At 40.5% G+C, this 12,982-nt stretch overlaps 1 protein-coding gene and 1 long non-coding RNA gene across 2 annotated transcripts in view; one reads left to right on the forward strand and one right to left on the reverse strand.

Annotated features, from left to right (window-relative positions):
- aldh1a2 (aldehyde dehydrogenase 1 family, member A2) overlaps window positions 1–12,982 on the reverse strand; it is a 30,855-nt gene that overhangs the window by 17,107 nt on the left and 766 nt on the right. The window contains exons 2-4 of the mRNA XM_032560733.1: window positions 3,223–3,327; window positions 2,131–2,271; window positions 1,659–1,788 (exon numbers count right to left, since the gene is read on the reverse strand). Coding sequence (XP_032416624.1) covers window positions 1,659–1,788; window positions 2,131–2,271; window positions 3,223–3,327 — 376 coding nt within the window. The remainder of the gene's footprint in view (window positions 1–1,658; window positions 1,789–2,130; window positions 2,272–3,222; window positions 3,328–12,982) is intronic.
- On the forward strand, window positions 7,567–10,377 carry LOC116718606 (uncharacterized). The gene is made up of 2 exons (XR_004338958.1): window positions 7,567–8,592; window positions 9,281–10,377. It is a non-coding gene; the product is annotated as an uncharacterized LOC116718606 (long non-coding RNA).

Consider the following 12,982-nt stretch of genomic DNA (forward strand, 5'->3'; position numbering starts at 1 on the left):
GCTGGAAAGGTTCTCTCATTCCTCTTGCATTAGTTGAGTTAAAGGAGGTTGTTACGGAGGGTGTGCCATGCTTGTTCACGCTCCACAAAAACAATTCATGTTGAGAAATGTGTGTATGAATTTATTACCACAGCGGTCAGCTGATTATTGCCTAATGTTGCATTTGGACAGAGTGATCAGAGGACGATAACAAGCCAAATGCTCTCCTTTCTTTCTGTGGGAAACAGTAGAAGCTTGTAAACAGCGGAGAAACTTCCCATATGCTTATCGTTTCATTTTACTCTGGACCGTTTAAAGCTGCTTGCTGAGATTTTCAGCAGAAACTCGAGTGTCTGCAAGGCTCATGTGAAACTATGACGCCGACAATCGACTTGGATTTCAATTTGGAACGAGCAATGTAAACGATACCAAACTGTGTAGCCAAAGGTGCTCTACATAATGACACTCCCTATTCAAGTCACGCTGCCTGTGATACAAATTTAATACCGCAAGCCCGGCTTAACAAGCCAGACAAACAGAGGGGGCTGTTGATGGTGGGTGTACTGCACCGTATCCTGACAGGTGAACAAACACGGCTCCTTACATCATGCAGGCTACAGGAATATCCCCGCTTATTTAAGGTGAAAGCCCACAAGAGGAGCGAAGCTCGGAGCGCAGCCCTGGGAAAACGCGCAGCGCGGCCGGTCTGGCAGCGCTGAATAGCAGGAGCTTTGAGAGGAACAATGCGGTGGTATCAACAGGTTTCTCATGTCCTCGCTCTCATTCTTTTCTCTCCTTCCTGTTGAAATCGACAGCCGACCTCTTCAAACAGCAAATTTTAACTGTGTCAGGGGGACGAAACCGGTGGCTGCAACCTTAGAACGGTGAATGGAAAACAAGGGTTTGGATTATGCACCAATTTGTTGTCTTTCTTTACCAAGCATGAGAACGCCAGTTGTTGCACAATCTAAGTAAAAGCTGCAATTTTATAGTAAACAAGCTACTGAGATTTAAAAACGTCAGAGGTTAAGTGGCAAATTCAATGTTTCATTTTGCTATATTTTTATTAGTCTGTATAAATTTGATAAACTATCACATATAAACTCAGTCGCATCCATCCATGGCTGTCATCCAGATATCTTACTATATTTAAAGAGTGATTCATGTGAATTAGCAATTTAAAGTTTGTTTAAAACAATAACAGAAAAAATTAATTTTTTTAATTATGAAAGAAATTGTGACTAACGTCAGATTTTTATGCTTTTGTGTTTTCTTTTATGCTCGTTTACCAATGAAACTCGCACATTAGATTAATGTTGTATGCAGTTTCTCAAGGTCATGAAATTATTTTTTTAAATAAAACACATAAGGGAACTTTACAGAAGAGCAATAGGGTCACTGAAAAAAAAAACTACTTTTTTCTCAAAAGATTAAAATCAAATTCTGAAAACATGACAATTTTTTTTCCAGCGGACCTAATTCTCTTCTGCAGAACTTTGAAAAACACACAATAATTCCAATTAAGCAATTACCGTTTGCTTTTTCATAATTAATTACCAGAAATAAGCTTCAGTTTTAATCGCACTCCCAATAAAACCACAACGTTCATCTGAAAAGTCCTACTTTTCACCAGACTGATTTCATTAAAACTGCTGCAGTGACTCAGAGGAAGCTCTCACCCATCGGGATGGAGGTCCCATGGATCTTGTCTGCGTATCCAGCGAAGTATCTAAGAGTCTTTATCGTTGCCTGGAGATCCACAAACAGGGTGGGCAGGAAAGGCTTCCCACTGTTCAGCGACTCAATAGTCTGAGGGGAGAGGAAGTGGAGGACATTTTGGGAAAAATGTGATATAACCTTGTGATCTTCACATAATTCTGAACCAGTTCATCCTTTACACTCACCCGCAGGTGAAAAGTGACACCAAGATAACATTAAGCTACAAATAAAGCCCCTCAGTTCTTTTTAAGGCAAGGCAAATATTTGTATTTGCGAAAGGAGACCGAGGCAGATTTGCAGGAGGAAATAAAACGCACCGGATAAGTTAGGGGATAAAAACTGGAAGAAACAAACTGATGGATTAAATAAACTCTTGGACCAGATCACGGATTAGTTTATACAGATTGAAAAGTTTAATTTTCATTCACTTACTGCTAAATAGACGCTGTCTCGCTCCACCAGGTCGGCCAGTTTGGCCAGCAGGCGTCCGCGCTCAGACGCATCCATCTTCCTCCAAACCGAGCCCAAAGAGAAGGCGAGGCGAGCAGCCTGCACCGCTTTATCAACATCCGCCTGCAAAACACGATAATTATATCAAATAGATATTAAACGTTCGACTCTATTGTTATTTTCAGACTTTATCTGCTGCCAGACAATAGTTTGATCTTTGGGTAAAAATCTCACTCGAACATATAAGAGATAAGAACATAATCTCTGTTTTGACTGTCATGAAAAATATCAAAGTACATCTACTCATCCTATTAATAATTCGGGTATTTATGCTACTTTTATATTAGGAATTAAAGCTCTGTCTGTGGATTTATACATTTATATTCCTTGTGAGTTTCTCCTCAGACCAAACAAGATTAGCAAATATTTCTATTTCCAGCATGACAGAACAGTGACAAAGGTCAGTTTAGAGATTATTTCCCTCAAATTCATAAGTTCACACACACAGTGACCTTTTTAAGTCTTTTTGGGAAGTCCAGATGATGATGTCACGGCTTTGTCAGATCTTGATTTACTTCTACTTTTACAACGTGGGAAAATTAGAAAAATGTCAATGTTGTGAACTTGAAAAATAAATGGATGTCTTTCATTATTTTGGCATTTAACAAGTAAAAGGTTGACAGGAAAAGTTTAATCTTATCTAGTGTGGAAAACAAGGCAGTGTGTATGTAAATATCTCAAAACAATGAATCCTAGTAAAAAGGATTCTTGGTCTTTATGGTAGGAGATCCTCATCGCCGTTGCTCCAACATTTAGCTCTGATCAAATTAACTGATTATAAATATTTCCTATTTACTTGAACATACCGGGGATATCATTTATATACCAACTTTATTTCAAAATACTATAAATATTGCACTCATACCAATGTCCAATCATTTTAAACTGTTTAATTTCCAGCATTATGGAGGTTGCACTTACAGTAAGTCTAATTCTATGAGTAGATTTGTAATTTTGAGAGCTTTTATAGCCATAATGTCAGGCTGTTTCCTCCAGACCTCATTCTGGACTCACCTTGTCCGCCTCCTGGACCTCACAGATCTGCTCTCCGGTCGCCGGGTTGTACACGGCGAAGGCCTTCCCACTAACGGAGTCATGCCACTCGTTATTGATGAAGATCTGCAGGGAAAATACATTTTCACTCTTCAGCCACACTTAAAGCTGAGCCACTTCGGCTTTCTGATATAACGCAGCAGCGAGTGGAAAGAATGATTGCTGCTGCTGATGTTGCATATTTGTGTTGCTGCTTTAAGTAAGCTGGTTGCTGCAGCAGAGCCTGTGAAAGAGTAACGGCTCTCAGGCTGCGGGCCCAGCATGTCCAGCCTCTCATGTAAGCGATATGGGAGAATCTCTGGAAATCTGGACAGAGATTCCTGTGTGTCCAGCATTGCTCTCTGGGGAGTGCTCCACCATGCAGACAAAGGGGGTGGGTGAGTGTGAGACGGTGTGTGCAGGTGGGGCTGGAGGGTGAGTGGGGGGATAAATCCCTATCAGACACCCAAGACCCCCAAGCACAGAAACACACGTTTCACAACATCGCCGCTCATTTACGAGATCATAAAACACGCGCTGCGCTTGGTTTCTGTGAAGCGTTACAGCAAGTCTTCCGTTAAACAACCGGCCGGGATTCCAAACACGGCATCTTTAACGTCTATAAAGACCAAAAGAAAAATTTATGTTTAGACAACGGCGCAAAGTGAGAACTGTCTGCAAAGAGGAGTTTTGGGGCTCCAGATGAAAAGCGCAACAAAACGTGAGGTGTGTCTATTGAACGAGACATGTTTAGATTCATTAGGAGGAACGCTCACGGTCTGTTTTTAATGGCTGTCAGTCCTTCTGATAGATAGAGTGCAAGGAGAACATCTGCTGGCACAAATCCCTCTGTGTATACATGTGCTCTTACCATCCTTCTCCGACGCTCTGAGAGCAAACCTGAGAGGCAGGGTTCAAGTATCCCACCGGCCGGAGCCCTCCTAAACTCTCCAACATGTTTACCCCAATAAACGCCGCCTGTCAAGGACTTTTTAATTGGCTGCAATTTTCTGTTTACGCTCAGGCTGCTTTGACACCCAGCTTACTGACTGATAGTGCAGACTCAGTTATGGATGAACTCCAGAGGAGATACAGCTCTGGAAAATATTAAGGGACCCCTTAAAATGATCAGTTTCTCTGATTTTACTCTATATAGGTTTATGTTTCAGTAAAATGAACATTGTTCTTTTCTTCTATGAACTACTGACAACATGTCTCTGAAATTACAAGCAAAAATGTAGTTTTTACATGCAGAAAATGAGAAGTGGTCAAAAGATGCAGTGCTTTCAGACCTCAAGAAAACAAGTGCATAATCATTTAGAAACAACAATACTAATGTTTTAACTCAGGATGAGTTCAGAGATCAATATTTGGTGGATAAACCGGGAGTTTTTCAATGTGGTTCAGTGAAGTGGTCTTTCTCTTAGTTTCCAGAGCTGTATTTAAGATGTACCGTCCTCCAGACAACGAAACACACACATACACTGCAAAAACACAAAATGTCACCAAGTATTTCTGGTCTAATATCTAGTGCAGATATCTTAGTACACTTGGAATAAGGCAACACCAACTAACAAGTAACTTTTCAGCAGATATAGGAGCTTGTTTTAAGTCAATAACTGCTTAATATTGATAAAAAGAAGGAATAGTTCCATTGGCAGATTATTTAATTTGTAACAAGACATTTTTCCCATGTTGTAAGTTAATTATTTACCTAAAACAAGCTCCTGTGTCTCACTGAGAAACTCCTTCTAGGTTAGTTTTGTCTTATCTCAAGTCTACTGAGATATTTGCTCTGGAAACTAAACCAAAATGAAGATTTTATGTTTTGCAGTGAAGTTTCTTCTCTTTATTTTCTAGCACGTTTTCTTCTACGCCACCTTTAATCTGCTGCTCATTAAGAGCACTTCATAAAATTGTCAGTAACTATAAGGCAAAGAGGTCCCTATGCAAAAAAACAAAAAGTCCTGCAGAGCGCTGAATTAGTTTTTAAATTTATAAGGGCCACTGAAGTGGGGCGCCCTAAATCAGAGGAGCCCCCCTGACAGCCTCAACAGCCTGGGCAAGAATGCGGACCATGGGTAGCTTTATCCGTGGCGTAACCCCTCTGGTTGGATGCCACTAAAGGAGAAGGGATAAAGCACAAAAAAACGCCGTGGAGCAGGCCCCACCTAAATCACGGCGAGAAAAGGTCGACTGTCAGATGCCGCTTGGCTCGGCCGTCTCGCTGGGCTCAGGCTGGTGCGAGACTTTTGTCCCCGTTCCATTGAGAAGCATGATTAAGATGACAGGCCCGGGTTGTAAATCAACTCTCAAGGTTTCTTAAAATTACTTTTTAGGATCGTTTCGGACAAGAGGGCAAAGAACGCAAGGATATAAAAAAATAAAAAAAACCCAGAGCAAGGGCGCACATTTTCAAATGACTAATGGTGTTTTCTTTTCCCCTTTCCCTGCGGGGTCTTTGCTATCGCTTCACATAATGGGTCTGTGTTTATGAAAGTTTGAGCTGCCATCCAGAAAGTGCAGTAAAACGTCTCCTTTTATTACTAGAAACTACATTTGTTTGTTGTTTCTTAACAGCCCTTTGAATTGTTAACTTTTGCAACGTTGCGATATAAAGAGGCTTTCCAAAACTAGTCATACTCTCAGTAGGAGAACTGCTCCACATTTTTGAAATGTTGCAACCACAAACAAAACGCAGTTTATTAGCATTCATCATAGTCTGACATGAAGTTGAACATAATTATGTACTGGCAGGAAACGGTTATTTAAAGTCTTCACAAATAAAATCTGAAACCGTTGAGTGCAATTGTATTTCCCCCACTAAATCAGTGAGTCTACAACAATTAGAGACTGAGATTCTCGTCTGTTTTTTCTTTGTAAAATGAAACAAAGTTAAATTAAAAGCGGCTGTAAGTTTACAGTCGTCCGGCTGGATGATGAAGTTTTTCCAGGATTGCACTGGATTTAGCCATCTTCCTTCCCATCACTTTCCTTTTCCCTGCCAATAAAAAGCTTTCACCACAGCATGACACTTCCATCGCCATGTTTTACCATGAAGGCTGATTTGTGAGTTACTTTTCCGACCCTTTTGTACGTCGGAAAAGTAACCTGATAGCAGCGGCTCAAGCTAGAGTCATTCAGGTTTTTTTTCAGATCCCTTTCCATAAAGACCAAATTTGTCCAATAAATTATTAATAAATCTCGCATCAATAGTTTTCCCGACGGAGCTGTGGATCCATGCAGCTCCTCCAGAGTCACCATTACAGTATTAGCAGAACAGCTACATTTACACTAGCGGTGCAAATATTTCAGTATGTAACGATTTGATTCTGATTTTTAGGAATACAGTTTGATTCTGAGACCATTTTTAAGTCAGAAACTAATTTTTTTATTAAAACGGTCTAGAGTTTCTGCTTAATTTATGTGGCTAACAAGACGAAAAGACCGTAAATATTTAAAATGTTTATTTAAAAACTACTCGACAAGGTGCAATCAAACTCCAAAAGCTTAAATATGTAAAAAAAAAAAAAAAAAATGTGTGCATACAGTTCTTAAATTACCAGTATTAGGTTAGCTTTAGCTGTCTGGCCTTTTTAAAATATAAACATACAAATGGTGGCCGAATGGACGCGTAATGCGACATGCAGATTTTTGAGCATTTTGAAATGATTCAAAATTAAAAATGCAATTCTTAATACGATCAATTTTCTAGTTTACATTACAATTAAATTGCACAAGTGGACTCTATTTAACTAGAACAAAGGAAACTGGTTCCAAACTGTGTTTTATTTTATGTTCAATCAACGTAAAGAAAGCTGGATGCATTTTTTGGGGAAATTTTTCTAAATGTTGTATCTTTTTCCCTTCCAAATCACAGTTATGAGCTACTTTGTGTTGTTCCAGCACACAAAATCCAAACGCACTGAAGGCATAACACTGAAGTACTCATCCTACTGGTCAATAATAATCCAGGAAAAGTAGAAGTAAAAATAGCTCTGTCAAGTTAAACTACTAGAGTATGTACTTTCAAAAATACTTAAGTATTGAAAGTTTTTTTTAATGTAGTCAAGAATAATTTCTACTAAACTGGACAGATTACAGATCATCAGTAATAAGGACACCTTATTTTCACGCATTATTAATTTACGTCACTATTTATAAGGCAACACAAGTGGGACAAAAATCATTCTTCTTCTTCTCTCATCTGGTTTGAAGCGCCATATTGCCACCTACAGTATAGGGGTGTAATTTTACTGCGTGTCGGTGGAACAAAACTACACAAACAGAGCCAAGTAAGAAAAGTCAATAGAGAAATGTAGCTGAGTGAAAGTATTAACTTTTCGCAATAAATGCCACTCAAGTAAAACTCAAATTCTCAAGAACTGTGAGTATAAGTACAATAAATTTACTTTGTTACTGCCCACCTCTGCACGAAGGTGTTGATACTTTTGGAAGGCAGTGTGTGATGGACGCCTGAGCAAAGCATACAGGCCAAGAATGTCTGCACAGGTCACAGGGCAGCTGCAAATATTTAGCAGCGCTCGTGCTTTTCACTGAAAGCTGTCAGTCCCATCATCTTAACCTGAAGACAGGACACGTTTTAAAATTATTACACACTTTCAATCAGCAACAAAATGCTTCCTTCGTCATTTCAGACAATGGCTTTACCTTAAAGAAACGTTTTTCATGACCATTAATTTTTTTAAGTGCCCTGCTATATGAAGTAGGAGAAGCCAAAATACTTTCCGCTGCCAACAAAACATCTGTTTGGCTCTCTGCTTCCTCTCACGGCTCAGATGCTGGCAGGCCAGAGGAATGTTTGAAGCCCCTCGTCTTTTCTCTCTGAAGCAGGGAGGGTGGTGGCCGGATTAAGGACGTGTGTGTGTTTATGCGCGACACCACGAGCTCCCACAGCCCAGACGTGTCCTACGGGCTCCGAAAACGGCTCGTCTGAGCAGGAAGTTTCATATCCTCCCCTATCGCAGGACCTCTGCTTCCTCTCTGCGTCTGGATGGGTTTCAGGAGTCTTTATAATTACTACTGTTACAAGTGAGGAGAGCATGTGAAAGGGGAGAGCAGCCGGTGGGTTTTCTTTTTTCTTTTCTTTTCCTGTTCCTGCTTCTCTTCACATGTTTGACGCCATGGAGCCGTCATGTTTTTCACGCACACTCCCAGAGACAATGCCACCCCGCACTCCTGCGTTTCTGAGGGGGCGACCCCACTGCCTCTCACTGGCAAGCGTCTTTTTCTTGTCGCCGTGTGTGTGTGTGTGTGTGTGTGTGTGTGTGTGTCTGTCTCTGACGACTCCAAAATGGACTCAAGCAGCGCTTTTAAAATCAACTCTGCTTAGTAAGTTTGATTCATTTCATAAGCGTCATTTTTTTAAGCGCCTAATAATAATACTGAATTTATTTCTGAACATTTTGGAGGGTTATCAGTTCAATCTGCTTTGAATTGAGCAAATGTGTTGCTAAATTAATATATGAATATCTAAAAATATTAATAAAAACTATGAAAAAAAACCACTAAATTTTTTTAAGACAAACCATCTCTTATTTTTGGTTGGTGAAGATAACTAAAATTATTGTTCATTCCTAAATGTAACCAAAAAAACAACTACATTGTCTTACAGACTTTTTTTGTACTTTCTATACCCTTTATGGTGTAAATTTAAAATCTCCACCTGGATAGTTTTGCTTATTTTAATTGTACGCAGTTCTTTAAATGTTTTGTGAGTAAATATATATTTGCCCGTTTATCCATAACAACTGGAACATTCGATGTCTAACAAGTTATTTTAGCAATTTACCGTCTATTAATCGAGAGTTTCATCAGATTAATTTCACTCCCTGCTTCGGTCGTGGTGAAATTACCGTAATAACCTGATATTGGCTGGAAAGTGCAACGTTCTTCTTTTGTCCTTAAGATACTTTATAATTAATTTGGCCGTATGCTTTGGGTCATCGTCAATATTTTCCCCAATCTTTAACTTCCTAACTGATCTCTTCAGTATTTCAACATAACTTTCTTTCTACAGGATGTCACATATTTTGTGACGCGCACCAAAACGCCCCCACAAGATGATGCTGCCATTCCTGTTCTTCAGAGTTGTGATGATGTTCTTAGGCTTGAAATCTTACCGCCGTTTCCTCTAAATGTGACGATAATAACGTGTTTGATCCATCAGATTATAGGCCACGTTTTGTTGATTTGTCCCAGGATTCATTTGCGATCTGTAATCTGGGTTTTGACCTTCCTCTTGGAGTGATGACCTCTCCCTCGACCTTTCCGGCCTCGTTTTGCTGTGGATCATAAGCGTCTCCTGGCTTCATCCAGCTTCTTTACACTGAAATATCTTCATCACACAGAGTCCGTCCAATAACAAATCAGGTTTTTCGAAATCCACAAATCTCTTGTTGATTTTTTGGATCATTTCTTTAGATTTTTTTCCATCATGTCACAGTGTGGCTAAAATCCATCCTCACGCGTTTCTCCAATTAACTGAAATGCTGTTAATTATTCTTTTTAATTAACATTTTTCACAGCAGGTTTAAAACACATGGTAAACTTCTGAAAATAAAGAAAGTAATAAAAACTCTGTGATATTTTGCAAATAGAAACAACTTTGGTGCTCCAAACTTGAACTAAAGTTTAGCTTAACTTTAGCGCAGGTTTCCCTACAAGTTTAAGCTAAAGGAAGTTTATTTTATTTTAAATACATATGATTGATATCTTACCTGCTGTTTAAGTCTGTGAATGCACCTGAAATCGCTCAGTTTGGCTGTGATATCTGAATGACAGTGAAAGCGTCACATATTAAAAAACCGGGCTGTTAAAAAATGTTATTAAAGCTCAGTAAGACAAAATCTGAATCCTCCTATGAAGGGTTAATGAAGGAGAGAAATACGGCAGATTCATTTCCATGCATCAGCAATGAAAACTGACCTCCTTGCTCTGATTACTGAGGCTTTGACGTGTTTCCTGTGTACTTTACAGTTCTTCAAAAGTCAAGTCAAGGGAGTGTTAAAAGAAAATTTTTGCATAGTTTCACTCTTGGGATCAGTAGACAGAGAGGAAGTAATTTATAAAGAAACGTCCTGCTCTTTCACAGACAAATAAACACAGAGGAAGGTTTTTGGGTTTTTCTGTGCGCACACTAAAGGAAAAGTTTAGTGCAACAGATTTATGAAGCCAAGTGCTTTCTATAATGACACAGCGAGGATTTACACGTTGAACAAAGAACGAAGAGGAAGTTAAAGGGGTAACCTCGCTGTCACTCGTCTCCCTTCAGCTGTGATTAAGAGACGAGGGGACGCGATGCTGACGTCTGAGCCCGGACCGTAATTTACAGTTGCTGCACAAGTGGGCATTTCACACCGAAGGACACATTGATGGCGCTGCACACTTAGCCTGTCAGGGCCAAAGAGATGTGCGCCGCGGAGCCTGGCGGCCATGTGATGTTGTGTAAGCGGAGGGAAGGGAGAAGGGAGAGAGGAGGCTCTCGCTGTGCTCGTCGTGATAAATCATCGTATCCCCCAACTTTGGGCTGCGTTTGATCTCGATCGCGGTAAGATGGAGGTTTTGAAGTGAAAAACTCCAGGACTGCAGGTCAGGCCGTGGCGAGGCGGGGCCGCTAACCCACACAGTGAGGCAGGGTCATAATTTACACCCCGGTGGACAGCAGCAGAGCATCGGGGAGCCCCCGAGCCTCCATCTGTACTATCTCAATCAGTGACAGATTGATGGAGCCTCCTCTTCATGCAAACCAAAGAGGACGTCTCTGCATTGGATGCTTTACAAACACACAAGCCCTCAGCAGGCGGACTCAGAGCAGGTTCCTATGGTGAAAAGTGCACTTATGCCACCATGAGCAAAGCAACAAAGAAAATTTATCACTTTTGATTGGATTAGGAGATCTGTAACTCACACACTGAACAAGGCTAATGAGCTCTAGCAGCTTTTAAGTTCTCCACATTTGTGGCACAGGTCATTATCCAATTACAGCCTCAATAAAACCAACGAGGACATTTAAAAAACAAAACAACAACAACAAAAAGTCCAAATAAAGCTGTTATGAAACTGTTTTTTAAAGTTTTCAGATTTTACCACGTACTGGATTTATTTATCACAGGCTGAAAAACGTAAAAAGAAACAAAAACAACAACAACAACAACAACAAAGCAGGAAAGGCCCCAGCTTTTACTCCCCCTTTCTGTTAAATTCGTCCCACCGAGTGTCTGGTTTAACAACTCATTATCACTAACCTGTGTGAAAAATCACAAAGACCAGAGGTATCACCTGCTGAAGGGAGAATAACCTCAACAATCTCACCTTTCCTCCCTTCTGCTACAAGTGGAAAAGCACAAAACATCAGTAAATAGTAACCATCACTCTCTTATTCTTCCTATTTAAACTATTTCTGCCAAGTAAAGGTGAGAGTAAGGGACTAATTCAAGTGAAATGTAAGTAAAATTACTTATGCATGTTGGATTATCCCAGATTTGCACACAAAAGGAGACGTCCAATGCAATTACACAATGTGAGATTGAAAGGTGAGCAGTTCATGACTCGGTGAAGGGACTGGGGGCAACAACCTTTTTTTAATCACAAGCTTCTCTCTTCTACAGGAGATGTGTCAGGGCAGGATAATCTATCAGCCATATCTCAATTTACAGGCACGTCTGAATGTAATGTTAAGTTATGGAAAATTGAATGTTCACATCTCTAAACGGTCAGTTTCGAGGAAATCTTTCCAGCGCAGGGTGGAGTTCAGGAACCGGGTGTGAGGAGAGACCACATCAGGGATGCCCATAAATCAGAGCCCTTCTGCCCCCTGGTCCGTCGGGCCAACAGGGACTGGATGATCCAAATTCCTGGGGGTTAATTCACCAAGTCGCTCCCTAAATTTCCTCCAGTGCTCCATCGTTTCCACCTCTTCAGCGCCGTGAGGGGGAAAGGAAAGCACGCGGCTCGACCTGCAACGTGCACCATCCTCCCCTACATGCAGCCGCATGGCCTTTGCTCTCAAAACACTGGTGACGTGTTAACACAAAGCAGTTCCTCCCACATTATCGTCAGTCTGTCCCTCCATAGACGCCCTTTTGTCTTGCAATCATAAAAACACTTGTTCTGCAGGAGGAGCGCTCAAGAGGCCAGAAACTGGAGCAGGCTGCTCACAACCTGACCAGACCTCCATCTACACATTCCTGCTGGGATCCGTCCAAAACGCCTCGCTTTTCTATGAAGTGCCACAATTTATATCAGAAATCACATTTTACTAGATCCACTTCTCGTTTTCTCAGTTTGTTTCTGCCTCTCCCCCCCCAAAAAAATAAAATAAAGACGTATTTTCAGCAAAGCAGCCCAGCTGCAACAAGACACACATTTCACCTCCAAACTATTCACCCTCTGAACAAACTCCAGGTCAGTAAAGACTAAATCTCTCACCGAAGTCGTAACATTGAGCTACTACTTGGATTTGAGCTTTAGGTGTTTTGCCATTATAAACTCGACCAAAAGCAAATACTGCAAGTCGTTGGCATGTGCTTGAATTTATCTCAATTCCACTGAGGCCTAATTTCACTGTGAGCTATTATAATGTAAATTGAGGGACTAGAAAAAAAAAAATCATAAAAGCTTCATGATGAGAATTAAATGAGAAACAGAGAGGCTTTTTGTTCCAATTTTTGCTGTTTTCTATAAAATTTTAATAGCCCCATAAAAATGCAGTTTATAAATT

Source organism: Xiphophorus hellerii, chromosome 4 (assembly GCF_003331165.1).
Source record: "Xiphophorus hellerii strain 12219 chromosome 4, Xiphophorus_hellerii-4.1, whole genome shotgun sequence".
Classification (NCBI taxonomy): domain Eukaryota; kingdom Metazoa; phylum Chordata; class Actinopteri; order Cyprinodontiformes; family Poeciliidae; genus Xiphophorus; species Xiphophorus hellerii.